The sequence below is a fragment of the Sciurus vulgaris genome (genome assembly GCF_902686455.1).
Source record: "Sciurus vulgaris genome assembly, chromosome: 6".
Taxonomy (NCBI): Eukaryota; Metazoa; Chordata; class Mammalia; order Rodentia; family Sciuridae; genus Sciurus; species Sciurus vulgaris.
Genome location: NC_136466.1, coordinates 89,719,931 through 89,741,578, shown reverse-complemented (window position 1 = coordinate 89,741,578; position 21,648 = coordinate 89,719,931). Strand labels below are relative to the sequence as shown.

Below are 21,648 nucleotides of genomic sequence, written 5' to 3'. Positions count from 1 at the left end.
ACCACATCTTGCCAGCCTTTTCCTCTTCTCTTACTTCCTCCTCTTGACAGCATATTCTTAGTAATTTGGGATCCCCTTTCCTGGGAGCACAACCTAACATCACTCATATACACAATTATTAACACATTTTATTGAGGCCTTCTCAGACTTCAAGACAGTACTGAACTACTAATTTCCTATTCAATTTTGAGGCCAGCTTAACTAGGCATGAGCCTAATTTACTAAGGATCCTGGTATATTTATTCGAATTCTGTGAGCCTCAATATCCTCGTCTGATATGAGTATGAAGGAAATAATATAGAGTGCCCAATGATTGACAGCCTCTGAATAAGATTTTACCTTCATTTTCTTCAAAGAGTGAGAGTTTGGTTTCACTAAGATAATAGTTTGAGAAATCAAATACAGCTGTTGCTGCAGGTACAAACTTTTTTTGTTTGTTTGTTTGTTTGTTTTGTTTTGTTTTACTTGTGTATTCTGACTGGAGGTGGGTCTTTTCACAGAATAATTGCAGTAACAGATTTTCAGCCAACCCAGGCACGTATGGCTTTCCCTTGCTTTGATGAACCACTGTTCAAAGCCAGCTTTTCAATCAAGATAAGAAGAGAGAGCAGACACATTGCACTATCCAACATGCCAAAGGTATTGCCATATTCAGAAATTTTTGAGATTGTTCTCGATTGTATCTCTGTCTTTGCTTAAAAAATTTTCCCTTTGTTTTCAGGATATAAGCCATTAGTTTGTTTTTATCCATCTACATATTTTACAATTATCCCAACCCCTCTGGACTTTAACATCATTTTGATTGTGGTAGTCCTACGCAAAAATCTTCCCCCCCGCCAAAGGGATTTATATCTCATTTGAGTTCTTGTGGAAAGTGTTCTCCTAAATCAGTGACAAAATTTAGAATCACCTAGAACAGCACTCCTGAGACTTCAGTGTTAACGTGAATTTTTCAAATACCTTGTTAAAACACAGATTCAGATTCAGTAGACCTTGGGGTGAGGCTCAAAATTCTGCTTTTCTAACAAGCTCCCAGCTTTGCCACTGCTGCTGGCAAGGGCCTGGAGGACCTTTTCAGGCCTCATTCTGGAAAAGACTGACCTGGTAGTCTGTAAGGACATTTAAAATCCCTTACCCTTTTTTATTTAAGTTTTGTAAGTAGTTCTTAAAATTATTTATGAAAGCTATTTTTTGAAGTTTTTAATTGAAAGAACATTGGATACTTTTTTCTGGGGAGGGAGCAGTTGAATTAGTATTCAGAATACAGAGATCCTGAAGGACAAAACAGTCCCTGAGCCTCATTTGATATTTCGTCATTAATGATGTGCTTGCCATTTGTGCTATTGAACAAAAGATAAAATATTTCTCCATCACCACTTGGAAGGTAGGATAAAAAGAGGCCCTCTCAGTGGTGCTTGCAAAGGGTAGACTGCACAAAAAACAGCTGGGGTCACCAGCAGCCATTAAATGGCACTAGGGTCATTTTCCACTCTGCTCTACAGAGGAACTGGCCTTCGCAGATGCAGGAGAGAAAAGAGACTGTACTCTGACACAGCATTTCCTCAGATTTCTGTTTAATGCTGGAAAACACATTTTCTCTGAAATATTAGCATGGCAGACCAAGGGAAAATGTGGAAATGCTGCAGGTGACACATTCACCTCAATTTTTCCATGATCAGACAGACAGAAGTTTAATTTGCTCTTTCATTTTCAGTATTGATGATCTGCTACCTTAGCTCTGAGGCTTCTTTCCAACAGCATGTTCATTTAAAGGCAATATGTCATTCAGTACATTTCCTGGAAGCTTTTTATTAATATAATTTTTCATGTGGAGGGTAAAACAGGACTGTTCATTAAAATATTATGCAAACAAAAATTGACACTTCTGTTATTATATTAGAATGTTGAATATCTTTAGAAACCTCAAGTAGCTTCTCTTGTTTAAGAAAAATCAGCCAGGTACAGTGGTACACGCCTGTAATCCCAGTGGCTCTTGAGACTGAGGCAGGAGACTCGAGAGTTCAAAGCCAGCATCAGCAACTTGGAGAGGTCCTAAGCAAGTCAATGAGACCCCGTCTCTAAATAAAACAAAAAACAGACTGGGGATGTTTTCAGTGGTTAAGTGCCCCTGGGTTCATTACCTGGTACAAAGAAAAAAAAAAAAAAATCAGCCAACACTGTGAAAATATCTCATACAATCCTTGAATTTCTGCATTGCCTTAGATGACTGGAGCAGCTCCGATTCATGCTTTCCAGTGAATACTCCTATAACTTGTTTTTCTGTTGCCCAGTCCAGCTTTTCATACTCTCTGGATAATAGTTGCAACAAATAAGATGGGTTATGGTCTGATGGGTTGAAGCAACACACATGAAATTCTCAATTTGTTTAACTGAGAATACAAAATTTAAGGGAAGTAGGGGGCCACCCACCCACTAGCTTGGCAACATATTTTGGGGGCATTTTCTTGCCTCCTTTCCCCCTTGAGGAAACATATACCTGCTGTGATATTTACTATGCAAATATAGTTCTTCTGGCATTGAGAAAATAGCTAAATTCTTCTCCAGCAATGAGTGCTTTATAATTGGAGCTTACATCACCTTTCTGGAAGAACTTATGTGAATACCCCATGCACTTCTATTTAAGGAAATGCTAATCTGTATGGGTCACTCCAGGCTTCCAAGCAAAACTCAGCCTCCATGGACTGCGTTTCTCTGGGGGTAGAAATCAGGGCAAATGCATATCTGCCTCCTGATCATCTCAGCCACCAGTTTTCAAGGGCCCAGACTCATTTTTTCATAGTCCCATAGGTTCACCACCTCTTCTCCCAACTCCTTCAAACATTTGGCTTAATGGTCTTACCACTGAGTTCGCAGAAGGCCACAATCCTACCTGCCCCCTTCCCTCCACTTAAGACAGTTCCTTTGCTGGGGATCCACAGAACTCTAACTGAATCAGATTCCTAAAAGAGATTGTTTTGGGGCAAAATTAATTGGCTGCATAGAGTTAAAAATTACAGCCCAAATAAACTTCTACCTTTCTTAGAGTATTTGATCAGTATCTTCTGTTTACTAGAACTCAGAAACAGATTTTTTAAAATAGAACTCTGAACATTTTAATAACACAAACATTTGCCATTGGAGTAGCTAAACAGTTCGTGGTAATGGTTCAAGCTACGTTCTCTGGTTGAAGCAGACTGTAATCTTATCCCACAAAAAAAAAATATGCTTAATAAAACCATGGTCAGTGCTGTTACCAGTCTGTCTTCTTAAAAAGGGATAGGTGGAGCAGGAAAACGTTAGCATTTTGACAAATTTGAAGAAAGTGGACTTTTCAGATGATTAGATCTGTATCCATTCAGTATTTAGGAGCAGCATGCATACAATGGTGGAGACTGTCTCTGGCACAAGTTACTCAGACTAAACAAAGGTAGAACTCAGTAATTTCTCAGTGAATTTAATGGATGTAGCTGACCAGTCTACAGGCTGAAAGCCTTCTGCTTCCTCAGTAGATGGGTAGAAGCTTAAATTACTAATGACCTTCTTGGCCTTACTGCTTTCATTGCTGAATCAATGAAGCAAAGATAAAATAAGACTATGATTCAAGCTGTCATGCAGCATAAGAAAGAATGAGCAACATCTTTGGAGTCACACAGTCACATCCATATTTTGGTCTTGCTGTGAAACTAGTCGTGTGATCTTGGGCAATTCAGTTAACATTTCTGAGCCTCTGCTTCCTCACCTATGAAATAACACTTACCTCACACCCACATAAGAGGATTAAAAGATAATGCAAAGTATCTAGCACAGTTTTGCTTCCCATTTCCTTGCACTGCCAAGGTTTATTTATTGTGCAACAAAGGAAAAGGGGCCATTCTCTGGCACTTGTGCTTAGAATCCCAGAACTTGAATTGATGCCAATGTTGGAGGTTATTCTATTTTAAGAATGTAGATGCATCTTACAACAAAATATGAGAAGTATCATTTTGTGATCCCAAAAGCAGTGCATTGTGTTTTCAAGAGGATAAAAAGAAATATAGCTAAGAGAGGCCACAGAAAGTTATAAGAGGCCATTGATCTCCTAGAAGAGCACAGACTGTCCTTCAGAAGGTCACTTTTCCCTCTAACTCTCCTGCCATAAGTCATGCATGGTCATGAAATACTCAGTTCTCAAATATTGATTCCTTTCCCTTCCTGTAGGTTAAGACAATTGAACTTGAAGGAGGCCTCTTGGAAGACCACTTTGCAGCTACTGTGAGAATGAGTACATACCTTGTAGCCTACATAATTTGCGATTTCAACTCCGTGAGTGGCACAACCTCATCAGGGGTCAAGGTGAGACTAACTTCTAATTTCATACCCAGTGCATAATAATATCCTGAAAACAATGAGCTTTTAATTATTTTCTTTAGTATTTTTCCTTATTATTAAAGTATTATTCTTTTCTTACATAATAGTATAGGTTAAAAAATTAAATAAAAAATAATATTTAATCCTATCTCCAAGATGTAGCTACTCATAATCATAATTCAAGCTTTCCAAATATTCTCTGTATGTATTAAGTACATATGGGTGTACATAGTAACACTACATACTGTATATATTTGTGTACGCTTATTTTTTCAAATACATATACTTTTGTAAAATAATATATTATGGCTGTCTTTTACTGAATTTTCACCAAACTATAACATAGAAATTAAAATCCATTAAATATTTTTCTAAAATAGTGTATTAACAATTGCATGAAGATTTTTAAAAATCAGCATCTTGTTTTAGAACATTCCTATTGTTCTTAATTGGTTTCTATAACTTTTTTCTCAATGAAAAGAGATCTTCATAATTTTTAATCCTAAATACTTGCATAAATTTACCAGAATGCCCAATGATTATCTTTTTTTTTTTTTTTTTTTTGGGTGCTGGGGATCGAACTCAGGGCCTTGTGCTGAGAGGCAAGCACTCTGCCAACTGAGCTATATTCCCCAGCCCGTAATGATTATCTTGTAGTTACATTTTTGCTAATCTCAGTAGAGACACAATAGAAATAAAGAAGAACTTCCCATGAGGAAACAAATTATAGACATGAAAACATCTTCAAAGCACTCTAAAATAATGCTTATGAAAAATGGGTCCAAAATGGCTATTATAACTTTCATACATATATTCTTATGTAGATATGTATGATGAGTTACGTGTCTGCATACACATCAAAGTACCTCTGAACATAGATGTATATGTGTATAGATGTGGGTATTGGGGGCTCAGGTGGCACTTCATTTTATTTAGGTTTTTTTTTTTGTTGTTGTTGTTGTTGTTTTATTGGTACTGGGGATTGAACTCAGGGGCACTTGACCACTGAGTCACATGCCAGTCCTATTTTGTGTTTTATTTAGAGACAGGGTCTCACTGAGTTGCTTAGCACCTCACTTTTGCTGAGGCTGACTTTGAACTTGCCATCCTCCTGCCTCAGCCTCCTGAGTGGCTGGAATTATCGGCGTGAGCCACTGTACCCAGTGGCACTTCACTTTAGAGGGACCTGTTTCTGTCAGCTTTCTTGGATTCACAGCCTAGATGTACAACTTTCTACCTGCGTGATTTGGAACATGGTATTTAACCTCCATGTATTTTGTTTCCTTTGTTTCATCTGTAAAATAAAGATAATAACATTACTTCACAGGAGGGGTGTGTGAGTATTAAATTAGATTTTACATGTAAAACTTAGATTTAGCACAGTACCTGGCAAATCATCATCAAAAAACAAAAAAAGTAACTATTTGCATATCCCCTGCATGAAAGTTCTGAGGGACTTCAGTTAATTTAGAGCACAAAAGCAGGTCATGAAATGAAAATAGCCCTAATAGCCCTATACTTGGAAGCTAAGAAAATTGGAATCTAATTTTGTTTTTTCTACTTAACTGTTAGTTACTTTGGGGGAGTTATTGAATATACTTAGACATTTTTGGGTTTAAAATAAGCTAGACAAGGGATACGGGTGTAATCTTTGAGTTCTTGAAGGTTTTCCCACATAGGAATGGGATCTATGTTTTAATTAAATTCTATTTATAACTATAATTTTGGAATACTGGTTTCAAGTGCCAGAGTATATCATTACTGATATGATATACTCAAGTGGGTTCTCATAATGGGTTAATATAGCTTGTAATTTATAGATCAACACTCAGGGAGTTGATTGTATCAGAAAATGCAGGGTTGTTTATAATTTTCAAAACTGACTTTTGCTTTTTGTTTTAATACTTCATAGAACATCTTATATCTTTTTTGGCCAGGGGTGGGTACCAAGGATTGAACTCAGTGACACTCGACCACTGAGCATTATCTTATTGATAACATGCTAAAGGTGTCTCAATACTTTCCTGAAAAATTCAGTTTGTCTTTCTGTGGGTAAAAGTTGTCAGGAATGGAGTTGTGCCCAAGAGCTGTGACTAAAAGACCACTTCTGATTAACATTTCCCAGGTGTCCATCTATGCATCCCCGGACAAATGGAATCAAATGCATTATGCTTTGCAAGCATCACTGAAGCTACTTGATTTTTATGAAAAGTACTTTGATATCAACTATCCACTCCCCAAACTGGGTATGTCATAGTCTACATCATTGCCCTCATATTTGTTCATAGGACTTGCTTTGATTTCATCCCTGTTTATATGTGATCTAAATGAACATTGAAGATTCAGTTAGTCCAGGAAGGATAAATTGTGTTCTACAGAGATGTTCCTTGAGAATGGGAAATGCAGTACTGGGAAATGAAATTGACCAAATTTTGTTATTTGCATGTACACATAGGTAACAACAAATCCCACTATTAGGTATAACTTTAATGCACCAATGTATTAGAGGAAAAAGAAAGAAAGAAAACATTCAAAAAGTAAAAAATAGAAGAAGAAAAGAGAAATTATAGTACTTATGAGAACCCAAGTAGAATGGATCATTTTTATTTTACTTCATCAGGTTTAAGGTCAATGTTCATTGAATATTAGAATTGCATGATTTTTCTGGAATATTATCTATACTATATTTGTATAAGATCAGCAATCTTTTCTAAAAGTCATTTTATGTAACCAAAGAACTAAAAATTGCCCTTCCAAATATTATCCATTTGATCATTGAAATTAGAAGATAAGACTATGGCAAAGATTTTTAAAAATTGGGAAGAACAGAAAATTTAATTTGGGTGTATTAGTAGGTCTTTACATGGGATAATACTTATAATATACCTTGGTTTTAATTTCCTATCTTAAAAAATAAAAATTGCAGCCAGACGCATGGCAATAATCACAGCAGCTCAAAAGACAGGAGGATTATAAATTCAAGGCTAGCCTCAGCAACTTAGCAAGACCCAGGTTCAAAGTAAAAAAAAAACAAAAAAAAAGGTCTATGGATATAGCTCAGTGGTAGAGCACCTTGGGTTCGATTTCTAATACCAAAAATAAATGAATAAATAAAATAAACATAAATAAATATACATTTTTATAATATGCAAAGCACATAAAAACTGTGAATTAGCTAGGTGCAGTAGTGCACTCCTGTAATACCAGTTGCTTGGGAGGCTGAGGCAGGAAGATGGGAGGATCACAAGTTTAAAGCCAACCTCAGCAACTTAGTGAGGTCCTCAGAAACTTAAAGAGACCTGTTTCAAAATAAAAAATGAAAAGGGCTTGGGGATGTGGCTCAGTGGTTGACTACCTCTGGGTTCAATCCCTGGTACCAAAAGAGAAAGAAAAAAATGTGAATTAAGTTTCACCATAATTTATGTAGATTAATTTTTATAGTTTCTGACAGTGGTAAAACATTTTTTTTTTTTCCTTTTGGACACGAGGACATACTCCTCATCATATCTCTTCTACCTTCTCCCCTGATAACTCCAATGAAACTTTCTTTAGAGAAGTTAAAATTCACCATTAAAGACATCTCTGGGCACTTACTTGTATGGTTCCAGAGTCTCACTGTATTGTTATGGTGCTGGTTCTAGCTACCCTTATTACAGCAATACTAAATTCAATTTACTCATAGCCCACCACTATCTTTTAGGTAAAAATCAGGAAGGACTAATAACAGCCATTGACAATCTTATGCTAAACACACAACCTTGAGATCACATGAAACATCTATTAAAACTGACAGAAGCACACAACTTAAGAAGGGGAAGCTGACACAAACCCTTCTAATGGCTATGGGAAATAATCCAACTGATATAAAATCATCAGTACAATGTAGAAAAGGAGTTGTTCTCACATTTGAAGTGCTAATGCATATTGATCTTTATTAGTGCTTATTTAGTTTTTAAATGGGTTACAAACACTTGTTTTTTATCCACTAGAATTAACCAGTATTATCTCCAGACAATGTAATTATAAGCCAACTGACTTGATTTAGTCCAAACTTTTAAAAAAAATTTTCTTCCTTTTCAGTCAACCAGTATTTCTTCAACATGACCTAGCAGATATTAAGATTAAATGTTAGCCAAAAATTTCTTAACTTACCTGAAGTCATTGGCAAAGGATATACATATACACGTAAACATGGATGCATATAATGTAGGTTAATGTAAATCTTACATGAGTTGCTTAAAGATTAGATTTCACTTCTCCATCCACTCCTGAGACTTTCTTAAGAGGTAGAGGAAATATTAATGTTGAAGGGAAAATTGAGGTCAGCAAGAATCAATGTCCACAGCTTTTTCTGCTGCCTTTGAAGGACACTTGCTCATAATAGAGGCCTTATGTGTTTGAAGTATTAACTGAAATATTGATTACAGAGATTGTTTCTAAAACGTGTTTTCCTGGAACTAAAATACTCTTTTTTTTTTTTTTTAAGAAATAGTTCATTATATCTTTTGGTGAATCTGAAACATGACTAGAAATTATTTGATGACATTTATTTATTTATTTATTTTTGGCACTGGGGATTGAACCTAGAGCTGCTTAACTACTGAGCAACATCCCCAAACCTTTTAAAAAACATTTTATTTAAACTGACTTTCTTAACAAAACTCCTGAAGCACAAGAAATAAAATCAAGAATCAATAAATGGGATGGGTTCAAACTAAAAAATTTCTTCTCAGCAAAGGAAACAATAACTTGAAAAGAGAGCCTACAGAATGGTAGAAAATCTTTACCACACACACATCAGATAGAGCACTAATCTCCAGGATATATAAAGAACTCAAAAACCTTAACACCAAAAAACCACAAATAATCCAATCAATAAATGGTCTGAGGAACTTAGCAGACACTTCACAGAAGAAGATATACAATTGATCAACAAATATATGAAAAAACATTCAACATCTCTAGCAATTAGAGAAATACAAATCAAAACTAAGATTTCATCTTACTCTAGGCAGAATGGGAATTATCAAGAATAGTAGCAACAATAAATGTTGGTGGGGATGTGGGGGAAAAGGTAAACTTGTACATTGCTGGTGGGAATGCAAATTGGTGCAACCACTCTGGAAAGCAGTATGGAGATTCCTTAGAAAACTTGGAATGGAACCACCATTTGCCCCAGTTATCCCACTCCTCGATCTATACCCAAAGGACTTAAAATCAGCATATTACAATGATACAGCCACATCAATGTTTATAGCAGCTCAATTCACAATAGCTAAACTGTGGAACCAACCTAGATGCCCTTCCATATATGAATGGATAAAGAATCTGTGGTGTATATATTTACAATGGAATATTACTCAGTCTTAAAGAAAAATGAAATTATGGCATTTGTAGGTAAATGGATGGAACTAGAGAATATCATGCTAAGCAAAGTAAGCCAATCCCAAAATATGAAAGGCTAACTGTTTTCACTGATAAGTGGATGCTGATCCATATGTGGCAGGGGGTAAGGGAGAATGAAAGAACTTTGGATTGGGCAGAGGGTAGTGAGAGGAGGGGTGGGGTAGGGTATGGGAAAGATGGCGGAATGAGGCAGACATTATTACCCTATTTATAAGTATGATTGCACAAATGGTGTGAGTCTGTGTCATGTACAACCAGAGAAATGAAAAGTTGTGTCCCATTTGTGTACTATGAGTTGAAATGCATTCTCCTATCATGTATAACTAATTAGAACAAATAAAAAATATTTTATTTAGAGACAGGGTCTCCCTGAGTTGCTTAGGGTCTTGCTAAGTTGCGGAGGCTGCCTTTGAACTTGCAATCTTCCTGCCAACAGCTTCCCAAGCCACTGGGATTATAGGCACACTCCATTGTGCTGAGCTGATGCCTTTTATTTTTAAAATTTTAAATTGTGCTAATATAAAATACAATATAAGCATTTTTTAAGTGAATTATTTTTTGGTAGTAATGCACCTAAATTTTTTTCAGAGTTCAACACTTTCAGAAAAAAATGGTCAATGGTCAACGAGTTACTTTAGCTACAAAAATGTATGGGTAGAGTTTATTCTACTTGATAATGAACACTGATTATTTTCAGTGCAACTACAAAACACCAAATCAATGTTAAGATATTTTTTGATATTTTCAGAAAATTGTATATACTTAGTGAAATATCATGACATGCATGGGCAGGAATCAATTTCCAGGAAGGAAAATGTAATAATCAAGTATTGTTATTATTATGTTCTAGATTTAGTTGCTATTCCTGACTTTGAGCCTGGAGCCATGGAAAATTGGGGCCTTATTACATATAGAGAGACGTCATTGCTTTTTGATCCCAAGACCTCTTCTGTTTCTGATAAGCTGTGGGTAACGAGAGTCATAGCCCATGAACTAGCACACCAGGTATGTCACACTCATGACATTTTTTTGTATCAGACCAAAAAGAGCATCATTCAGGCCACCACCAATATTCCTGAAACAACATAAAATCAGCATTTTCCCTCTAGAGGGGAACTTGGAGATTATCAATGTAATATGGCAAGTAGCAGAGGACTCAGCTTTTAGAATGTGGGACTCATACTAAAGTTTTATCACAAGAGTGACCACTAAATTTATCTTCTAAACTCTTCAAGGAAAAGCCCTCAAAAACCCTTTGGGGAAAAAGGTGTGAATCATGCAGACACAAAAAGCACAGAATTAGTAACTTTATAAAGACTTCTTTCAAAATATCTCTCCTGGTTCCCTGGCATTGCAACCTAGGGCCAAATAATCTCCCTTCAGTTAGATCCTGTGGTTGTTTGGCCATAATAAAGTTGCTCAAGTATATATGAAGTTGCATCAAGAGCTGATGTATGAAATGAAGTTAATCATAGTTCCTGCTTCATAACACCCTTGTGAATGTCATACATAAAGAAGGTGTCTGTGCCCATCATATCGTTAAGCACTCAATGTGTCATTAATAAAGACAATGACAATTACTACTACCTCTGAAAAATAAGTATTACAACCGGTATGGAACTGTACAACTAGGTCTATAGTTACCAGAGATCATTTCCACTCTATTTTATTTCTAAAATCTCTAAGTAATATAGTAAATTATTAATGGTATTGGAAGTTGCCATATGGGCAGATATCATTTTATTGTAGAAGCTGGTAAAATCTCTTATCTAAAACTTTTAAATTTCATCCTTGATCATCAAAATAATAACAAGGTATTGAGTAACTGAACTAAGTACTCAATCGCCATTACACAGGGATCCATGCTCTGAGCGCTGTACTTTGAGAACATGTAAGCTGCTTCCTCTGGTTCAGAATCTCCCCACTGACCATTTTAGGTGTTTCAATAATAAGTCATTGGGAGTTCTAAAGCACTTAACTGAGTCTGGAGATTTCTAATGCTGTTCAATGATTGTGGGGAAATGGTCTGAGAGCTCTACTTCTGAGGCTTACTCCTCCCTCTGGGCCATCCTTTAACAGCTTCTCTTTCACAGAGATAGAGATCTAGGGCTAAAGCAGCAGATGGCACTGGGATTTTTGCCTTGATTATTTTGTCTCCCCAATGATGTCCATGTCATCCTTTGTGTATAACCATGGCAAAGGATTCCCTAAAGCCAATTGGGTCCCTAGCATGACATGCAAGGCCTCCACGAAACAGACTCTCTCCAGTTCTCCAGCTTCATCTCTTATCTACACCCAAAGTTTTAGCCATCCTAGACTACCTATTATTTCCTGAATACTCCCTTACACCTTTGCTCCTGCATTTTTTTATACCAACATACCTAAGGTCTACTTGCAAAGCTCAGGAAATAACTCATTTTCTAAGTGTCCTACATGTTCTCCCCAAAGAACTGGCTATTTCATCCTGTAATCTTTTCTGCCCCTAGCAAAGCCATAGATCTTAGCACCAATAATACTTTGCTGCATTTATTTGTCTACTGGTTGACCTCCATTATTTGTATTAAGGCAGTGTCTGCATTGTATATACTCTGTATTTCTGAAACATAATAGATTCTCAGTAGGTATTTATTGAATGAATGAATAAAATACTTTTGCTGGTGAAGTGATCAGAATCATTTCTATCTGTGCTTCCCCATATTCAGCAATTCTCAAATTGAGGAAAACTTCCTGTCCTTTCCTACAAATGACCTTAGAAAGGTTGATGTCCACTTGAAAAATTATCTGAGAGTTGTCACAAAAGGAGTAGAGCTGAAGATTTCTAGAGGCTAAAGACCTAGCATTTTCTGTACCATAACTGTAACAAGGCATTTCTAAGTCTTAGAATCTTATTGTTTAAGCTTCTGGTTTTTCTGGAGATTTCAATCCTAAAATACATATATGAGAAGCACAGTTTTGTGCATACAGGCTAAATACATAAAAATATGATGAAATGTGAAAGAACACAAATATTTAAAATGCATGATTCAGATGAAATATTGGTCAAGAGTAAATCTCTATTTAGATTATTTTATCATTCACTTTTATTTAAATATACATCTTAAATCTTAGAACTAAATTCTTTTGGGTGGCCAAATTAATCCGTAGAAGTCAAGGTCAGAAGTTAATGACTACATTTGATCATCAGTAATATTTTTATAATAATCTGAGAATTCTAAATGAATTCTTATGATTTCTTAAGTACCTACTACTTAATATGAAAGGATGACCTCGCCAAGGACATTTTGTCTCATATTTCTTCTGTGGCCACTATCTTAAAGACAAGATGAGATTATTCTTATTGTTCAAGAAAGAAAAACTCCTAAAAAAATGTTTCCTTCTCTTTCTCAATATTATATCAGAGCTAAGAAATGTTAGATGGATAGAATGGAAACTGGAGCATTAGGGGCAAGAAGGATACAAAATTAAGAAAGAGTAAACAAGCAAAAACATGGTGGTGAGAAGAAAAACTCAGGGAAATCAGTAGAAGGAAATTGTGCAGAGAAAAAACAGTGGCAAAGATAAGGGAGAGGCCTTAATTAGTAATAATTATTATTAGTAGTAGTAGTAATAATTATTATTAGTAATAATTCTTAAAAGTTAGTAGCTATAATATTTTTTGCTACCGTTAAATTTTTTCAAATTGTTTAAATTCTAATAACATTGAATCTTTACTTCCTAGTGGTTTGGCAACCTGGTTACAATGGAATGGTGGAATGATATTTGGCTTAATGAGGGTTTTGCAAAATACATGGAACTTATCTCTGTTAATGCTACATATCCAGAACTGCAATTTGTAAGTTCATAATTTTGTGTGTCATGTCATATACCCTAAAGAATAATGGACTTAGGATTAAAATTTTTAGTGAATATTAAAGAGAAAACTACATAGCAATGTATTTTATGAACACAGGGTTTTTGATATGTGAAACAGATCACAGATCTGGATGAAACATTGAATGTTGTTGAAAACAATTAGCATAAACACCTCCTCCCAAATGGAGAGTACAGAGAGAACAAACTAGAACAAACATAAAGCAAACTACCACAAACATATATAGGAAAATATCACTGTCCATATACTTCAACAGCACTGCCATGGCTACTGGGTACTGTGTAGAGTTCTTGATACATCACCAGAAGTGGACACGATTCGGGGCATACTCCTCTAACATTTCCAAAGGGCCTGTGGGCTTCCCCAAAATGTGCAAAGGACTATCTTTGAGTCCTTTGAAGAAAAGGACTTGTTTTTTTTTTTTTGTTTGTTTTTTTGTTTTTTTATTTTTTTGCAGTGCAGAGGAACATGCAGTGCAGGGTTTTGTTTTATTTTTGTTTTACACCCTCAAACATTTTAAATTTTAATATTGAGACAGGGTCTCATTAAATTGCAAAGGCTGGTCTTGAACTTTTGATCCTCTTGAGTTGCGGGGATTACAGGTGGGCACCACAGTATCCAGCAAGCATGTCTTTTTTTTTTTTTTTTTTTAATGTATGTAGTGACATGATCATTTTTCAAATCCACATCTTGAGGTGGGGTTAGTAATGGTTCTTTGGATAGACATTTAGCCCTGTACATATGGATTCAAAGTCAGGGTCTTCTTGTTATTTCCTACATGCTGAATCAGTAGTTTAATCCCAAAACTTCACACATTCTCACTAGTAAAATGCATATAATGCCTCTATTTACCTTGCAGGAGTGTTGAAAGGATTGCAGATAATGGTCCTAGCACACAACAAGTATACACTAAATAGAAAGCATTATTTTTATTTCTGTACTCAAGGGCTTGGTACATGGTAAACATTCAGGCAATGTCTGAGGGAATGTTGGATTTGTACCATTTTAAAGTAGAGAATTGGCAAAAGGGGAATATAAATAAAGAGAAAGAAACATCTTACAAGAAATTTTGATCAAATTTTTATCTCTAAGAACTTCTTACTGAGTGTGTTTTTATATTGCTATTAGAGTGCCAACTAGAAACTAAAAGTTTTCTCTCCTATTTAGGATGACTACTTTTTTGATGTGTGTTATGAAGTAATCACAAGAGATTCACTGAATTCATCCCGTCCCATCTCCAAACCAGCAGAAACTCCTACTCAAATACAGGAAATGTTTGATGCAGTTTCTTATAACAAGGTAGAAAATGTCATATGCAGGTAGAAGTTCTGCTTTCAGAAGAAATAAAGTAACTGTAAAGTCAACATTTAAACCATTAATGCTTGGTTACTGCTACCTGTTTAATTTTTTATTTTCTATTCATTTTTGAACATCGCATGTTCCATAAAATTTAAGTTTGCTTTAAAAGCATATCATACTACCTTTTTCTTTATCTCTTTTCTTTCTGCTTTTTTCTTTTTAAAGGGAGCTTGCATTTTGAATATGCTCAAGGATTTTCTGGGTGAGGAGAAATTCCAGGAAGGTGTAATTCACTACTTAAAGAAGTTCAGCTATAAAAATGCTAAGAATGATGACTTGTGGAGCAGTCTGTCAAATGTAAGTCCTATGCTGAATTATAGTAGATTGTAAAATCTAAAAAGTTATAGGATAATCTCAAAGGTTTATAAGTAGCTGTGTTGTCAATCAACAACATTTTTCCTACTTGGCAGGCTGTCAGCATCTCTAGTAGGCAGCTCCTTTCTAATTTCTATGGCAGCACACTAGACCAGGATGCCACCCTGAGATGGGTTCTCTCTTTGACCTTGCTGTGGTTGGTTTTCCTCCCTACACTTTTATCTCCTGTTCTTCCAAAATATTTGGTGACTTTACAATCCCTGCCATGTAACACCTACTTTTCTTGGCCAACTTTTAAGTTTTAATTCTACCTATCTACTTTATTCCCCAACAAGCGTTTTTTGTTGCATGAAACTAATATTCTCCTGCTGATGAACTCCTGCTCCATTCCTGCATTGTTGTACCTTTGTTTCTAGTGCCCTTGCTACCTCAAATACACTTTCCCTTTTACAACAATTTAAATGCTATGCAACTTTCAAGACCCAGCTGAGAATTTGCCTCCTTCTATGGATTACTCCAGCCCTCATTGGTTTGCCTCTCTGTTGAACACATTTATGAGCTGTTTCACACAACAATACTCTCTGTTATTGGTGTATATGGATATAGAAAGAGTAATAGTAATTTGCTTAAGAACATGAATAATGCCTATTTTTTCAACACTATGGCACCTAGAATATTGTTGATACAAAAGTGATTAATAAAGTTAATAATGGATTAAATAACTCATGATCTCTTTGTCTTTGGGACTCATAGAAAAGGCAAAGCAGAACACAGCTCAGATGATTCTAATACTTTTAAAAGTATTTTTTACATTTTCTACTGCAAAGAAAAAAATTATGGAATAATTGGACTGGGAGAACTTGTGCCTATAGGTAGAAGAACCTAAGCCATGTTCGCAGAAGTCTTCTCATTTTTATAAGCATTTGCATTCTAAGGAAGTAACAAAGTTGCTAGAAATTTTCCACAGCATTTCATAGTTTAAAAACACTTTCATGTGCATTCTCCTTTATTGTGTGTGTGTGTGGTGTGTGTGTGTGCCATATAGAGATCCCAAATGATCATAATTTATATGTCATTTTGTGGTCAAAGAAACAAATCCCACAAATTCTTTCGAAGTAACTGAAATCCTTTTATTTGCATTTCCTGAAAATGATGAAATGTATTGAAATCCACAGTCCTTGATAATACTTAAAAAAATGTTCTTTAGTATCCAGTTGCATCACTTCCTGCCAATGATCCAGATGCTCTTTCTCCAGGATTCCTCTTAAACGTGTCAATACCATGTTGCTTTTCTTTCCCATCACTCTCTTTTTCCTCTTTTGCCATGTATGTGCAAGTGTAGAAATCAGCCTAGCCTCTCTCTGGCAAAAAAGAATCTGTCATTTGGTGTGCGTCCTGAAGGATGGGGGGGTTGAAGGAGAAATCTGTGCAGCAATTACAGGATTATTTTGGGTCAGCTGTGAACACTCCTTTGTTAATTTTTGACACTTCATGCTTGTAACCTTCTTAAAAAATAAAGTAGGCATACTTACCCCACTTTTAGAGATGGGAATACTAATATTAAAGAAGAAATTCCTGACCATGGTCACGAAGTCATGAGTCAGTACTTAAAATTTGTCTTCTGACTGAAGTTCAATATTCATTCTTTCATTTACATCGCAGGGACTTCTTAGTTGTCAGAAAAGTTCACCATCAACTTTCTCCTAAGGGTCCTAGATTCTAACTTCTGATGCCAAATAGCATTCTGGTTTGAAAACAATAAATTTCTGAAAATATCTTACCATGTGTTACATAAAGTCAAATCCAATGCATGTCATTGGAAACTTGAGAATCAGAATTTTGGTGTTATTTTTTCATAAGTGTATTTAATAGCTCTTGAGAACCTTATTATTTATTTCATTTTTTTCATTTGCCCTTCCCCTTAGAGCACTGACCACTGGATATTCAAAGGTCACTTGCCAAATTCATGATTTCCTTGAATCTCATTTCAATCTCATTCAGCTCAAAATTTACTATCACCCACTGAATGCTACTGTGGTAGTCATCATAGAAACATCCAAGTGAGCAGATGTTTCTCCCACTCTTAAAGAACCTGCAGTATTGTAGGGAAAGTTAGTCTTACACAGCACTGCCTCCTTAATGGGTGCATGAGTAAAATGCACAATGAAAAAATAAAATAATACCTTCCCAGGGGAAATGGAAAAAAAAACAAAGGAAAGTTCAACAAATTTATTCTTTCTTAAAATGGTTATTGACCACATTGAACTTTTTGGGAAATTACACACACAACACAAAATAATAACTTTTGTGCATTTTTATTCTTTGATCACTACAAAGATACCTAGTTTTAATTTTTCATGTTCATCAAGATGTCTAGATGCATTCTATTTTCACATAGCTTGCTAATAAATATCTGCTCATGTCTATTACACATTTGCAGCCAATGATCAACTCCTAAAATGACAGTGCTTCTTTTCTTGTATTCTAGAGTTGTTTAGAAGGTGATTTTACATCTGGTGGAATTTGTTATTCTGATTTCCAGGTGAAAAGTGACACAGTAAGTACAGAGGAAAAAAGAGCTGATCCATCACCTGACCTGGAATGAGTAGGTCATGTAGAACGGCCCACCTGTCCCTTTAAATAACTGGAGAGGAAGACAGACTCCACAATTTTCCTGGAAACAAAGCTTACTGGAGAAGGAATGGTCAGGCCTTTTAGGGCATTGATGCTATTATTACTATATTTCTGTTGTTTTAATTCAGCTTTCCCACAGCCACATTGCTCACTAAAAATAGCTCAAAATTCTTTTGAGTGGTTGTTACTGTGCTGGCATGCCTTAGGCTCTAAAAAAATGCCAAAACAAGTAAGTCACTAGGTTTGGAAATAGTGTCTGCCTGTCTATCTTGAGATCTTATTTGTTTGTTACCTTTGGATGCTACAAAAGTACTGCAGAAGGGAGAAAAACTCATTGTGGAGGAAAAGCAAACTTTTTTTTCCTTTTCTTTATTTCTTTTAAGAATCATGGTAATCTAAGTCATGGTTTCTAAAGAAAGATTCAGCATCATCCAGTGATCAGAAATCCATATAAGAAGCACAGAAATTGAAGGTTTCACTCTGCATTCAGTACACCTCTATTGGAATATTTGAAGCTCCCCTAAAGACAGACATTTCCCTTCTAAGCCTCTCTGCAGGCATTCCAGTTATTACAACAGAGAGGGACCTTTTGCTTTTTGTTTTTATAAAAGGGAGCAAGAGAGAAGCTCCAGTCTCAGCTGCTTCCTTGCTGGCTTTTCCAGTTAATCCTGCAAACTCCCCTGCATATCCCCCACTCAGGAAACCTGCAGAGGGTGGCCCTGGGGTGGCCTGTCCCAATCCAGTGACCAGGATTGCCTACACTGAGATACCGGCATGAGTCCTCCACTGGTCTCCCTCCCTGAGCCTTGCTTCTGACATTCAAGGAGATGGAAACTTCCGATCTCCCTTTGGAATCTCCCCTTCTTCTTGAGTTACCGAAGTCTCTTGTCATTTCAGCTTGCCTTTCTGGAGGAAAAGAAGGAGGTCAAAGAGATGATGACTACATGGACTCTCCAGAAAGGAATCCCCCTGGTGGTGGTTAAACAAGATGGGTGTTCACTCAGCCTACAACAGGAGCGCTTTCTGAAGGGAGTTTTCAAAGAGGACCCTGAATGGAAGGCCCTGCAGGAAAGGTGGCTACTTTTCTTCTTTGGGTCTAGTTTATTTCATCTCTGTTTGCTCATTATTCTGTTCACTTTCTCCCAATTTCTCTGACAGCTCTGCAGGATACAATTTCTTTATAGAAATCAGGCCCAAATGAGCCTTGATAACAAATTTAAAGAGCTTCAGGTGGCCCAGATGGCTTTGTTCGACAGTTCCATTCTTAGAAATTCCATGCTGCTTTCAGAGCCTAAGTTCTGATGCAGAGTAGTTGGTTATGTTTCTATAATGTTACACTGACTTCTGGGAGTGACTGGCCAACACCTAAGAATTATGACAGCTAAGCTTCCTATCATTAGAGAAAGGATATTCCTATGTGATAAATTAGATGTAAGCCTCCTGTTGACTTTTATTTTTCAGCAATAGTCTATGAATGTATTCTGAAAACATATGATATTTGTGATAATACTGAAGGCAAATTCAATTAACCACACTATCATCTTGTTCACCAGCCTTTCCTGCAAAAACTTGTTAAAGGTTTCACTGAAATCAAGTGACATCAATACCATCCACATTTCTCTGATCTATTAGTCCTATCTTTAAGATTAATGAGGTTAATTTAAAATGAAATAATCTACATTAACCTGTGCTGGCTTTTCTAATTATTTTATCTTTTGCTCAGGATATAGCTGTATAATAATCAATTTTAGAATTTTTCTGAGTGTAAGAAGAAAAGGGAGGTCTATAACACATAAAAATATGTGTTATTTTTCTTTTTTGTTCCATCAGTTACATATTGCCAATCCAACAACTATTCTCATATGGCTTCTCTGTGTGCACATCTTTCCCCTTTTCTTTTCTTTTTTTATTTTTCACTTCATCAAGATTTATTTTAGGTTTTTTTTATTGTAAACAAATGGGATACATGTTATTTCTCTGTACATGGTGTAAAGGCATACCATTTGTGTAATCATAAATTTACATAGGGTAATGTTGTTTGATTCATTCTGTTATTTTTTCCTTTCCCCCCACCCCTATCTTTCCCCTTTTCTGTGTGTTCTTCTCAAGTATGAACCTCAGAGCTTAGGCAACTTAAAACTTAGTAACAGTCTGGGAAATTTAATGTCTGATTCAATGTTGGGAAAGCAGGAGTCACAATTTTGTAAATTTTCAAAATATCATGAGAGAGTTGAAAACCGCAGATTACCCAGAATAACAAATATATATGTATATATCTGCATATTTCTGCACACACATATGATTTGTATTTTCCCTCCATCTGGAACAATATTTAAATGATTCTTATAAAATTATTACCCTCTGATTCATGGTTATCCAAACTCAAGAGGTACTATTCTTTCTCCATGCCCAAAACCTATCCACAAATCCCAATCAGTTAATTCTTGGCAATTCATCTGTCCATTTTACCTTTCTAGGTAAAGATGGCAGGTTTGTTTGTTAAACATCTGTACTCTGTGTTAACATGTAGGCCGTTTCTTCTGAATCTTTACTAGATAGAGCTAGTATACATTTATATTTTACATGGTGTTTATTATTTTTAATTTTTTAATGGTGCATTTTAGTTATATATAATACTAGTATTCATTATGCCACATTCATACATACACATAAGCTGATCGATCTCATTCCCCAGTACCTGCCCTCTTCCCTTTCCTTCCCCTTCTTCCTCTCCCCATTCATTTGCTCAACTCCACCTATCTCCCTTCTATAATTATTATTACTTTATGTAGTGCATTATAAACATATAAGCTGGATTCACTTTGGCATATTCACGCATGGACATAGCATAGTTTGGTAGATTTTGTTCCCATTAGTGTATTGCTTCCTGTTTTATACCTGCTGGTGTTATCAAGCGCATGATTTTACATGGGTAGGATTACTAAAGCTGTCTTGATCTAAGAAAGGAAATGAATTCTAGAAGCTGCTAAAAAATTAGTCTAGAAAATAGTCAATTTCTGTGATTTATTATGGTAAGGCCACTGAAAAGTAACAGGCCTTGACCTCCAATCCATTCTGCTTTTCTGTTCTCTGAGCTTAGCTTTTCTGAACTGGTCGTCACAGACTTGCAGCCACTCAGCAGTTAGAGAAGTGATTAAGAAGATAAGTGAAAAATCAGATTTAAGTGAGTTCTTTACCTCTTAAGGATTTCCTAGAGCTTTGGTTTCGTTATTTGAATCAACATCAGGCTGTAGAGGTTTTGGAAATATAAAAAGAAGATTGGTAATTTTTTCTTCGCACAAAATAACCTTTGTTATCGTGTGAGATTTGGACAGCAAATGACACAGGTACTTTTGGCAGAGTTCAGCTAGTTATATATTGCTGCTCCTACATAATCATCATGAAAGAAATTTTTGTGTACCCAAGAATACACTAGTCACAGCCAGAACATTTCACAAGGCCACTGATAGGGGTGAGGGGTGGGTGCTTCAGTGCTTTTTACTCTCTTTGGAGTCTGACCACGTGAAAACTGTAATGAACGTTCATTTACTCTGTGACCCTCTACTTTTCAATACAGGTTCCTGTGGCACATCCCACTGTCCTACTCCACCAGTTCCTCGAACATGATTCATAGACACATTCTAAAATCAAAGACAGGTAATGAACTTACTAGCCAAAGAGGTATCTCAGTGCTAAAAATATACATGTTTTTGTGG

General features: G+C 35.9%; 1 protein-coding gene across 2 annotated transcripts in view; it reads left to right on the top strand.

Moving 5' to 3' along the window:
- The window catches only part of ERAP2 (endoplasmic reticulum aminopeptidase 2), a 39,497-nt gene that overhangs the window by 3,947 nt on the left and 13,902 nt on the right, over positions 1-21,648 (top strand). For both annotated transcript variants that reach the window (XM_079145868.1, XM_079145869.1), the window contains exons 3-12: positions 501-639; positions 4,198-4,332; positions 6,473-6,593; positions 10,604-10,758; positions 13,472-13,585; positions 14,792-14,923; positions 15,149-15,280; positions 17,787-17,855; positions 18,830-19,005; positions 21,510-21,589. In XM_079145868.1, the coding sequence (XP_079001994.1) occupies positions 501-639; positions 4,198-4,332; positions 6,473-6,593; positions 10,604-10,758; positions 13,472-13,585; positions 14,792-14,923; positions 15,149-15,280; positions 17,787-17,855; positions 18,830-19,005; positions 21,510-21,589 (1,253 nt within the window). The remainder of the gene's footprint in view (positions 1-500; positions 640-4,197; positions 4,333-6,472; positions 6,594-10,603; positions 10,759-13,471; positions 13,586-14,791; positions 14,924-15,148; positions 15,281-17,786; positions 17,856-18,829; positions 19,006-21,509; positions 21,590-21,648) is intronic.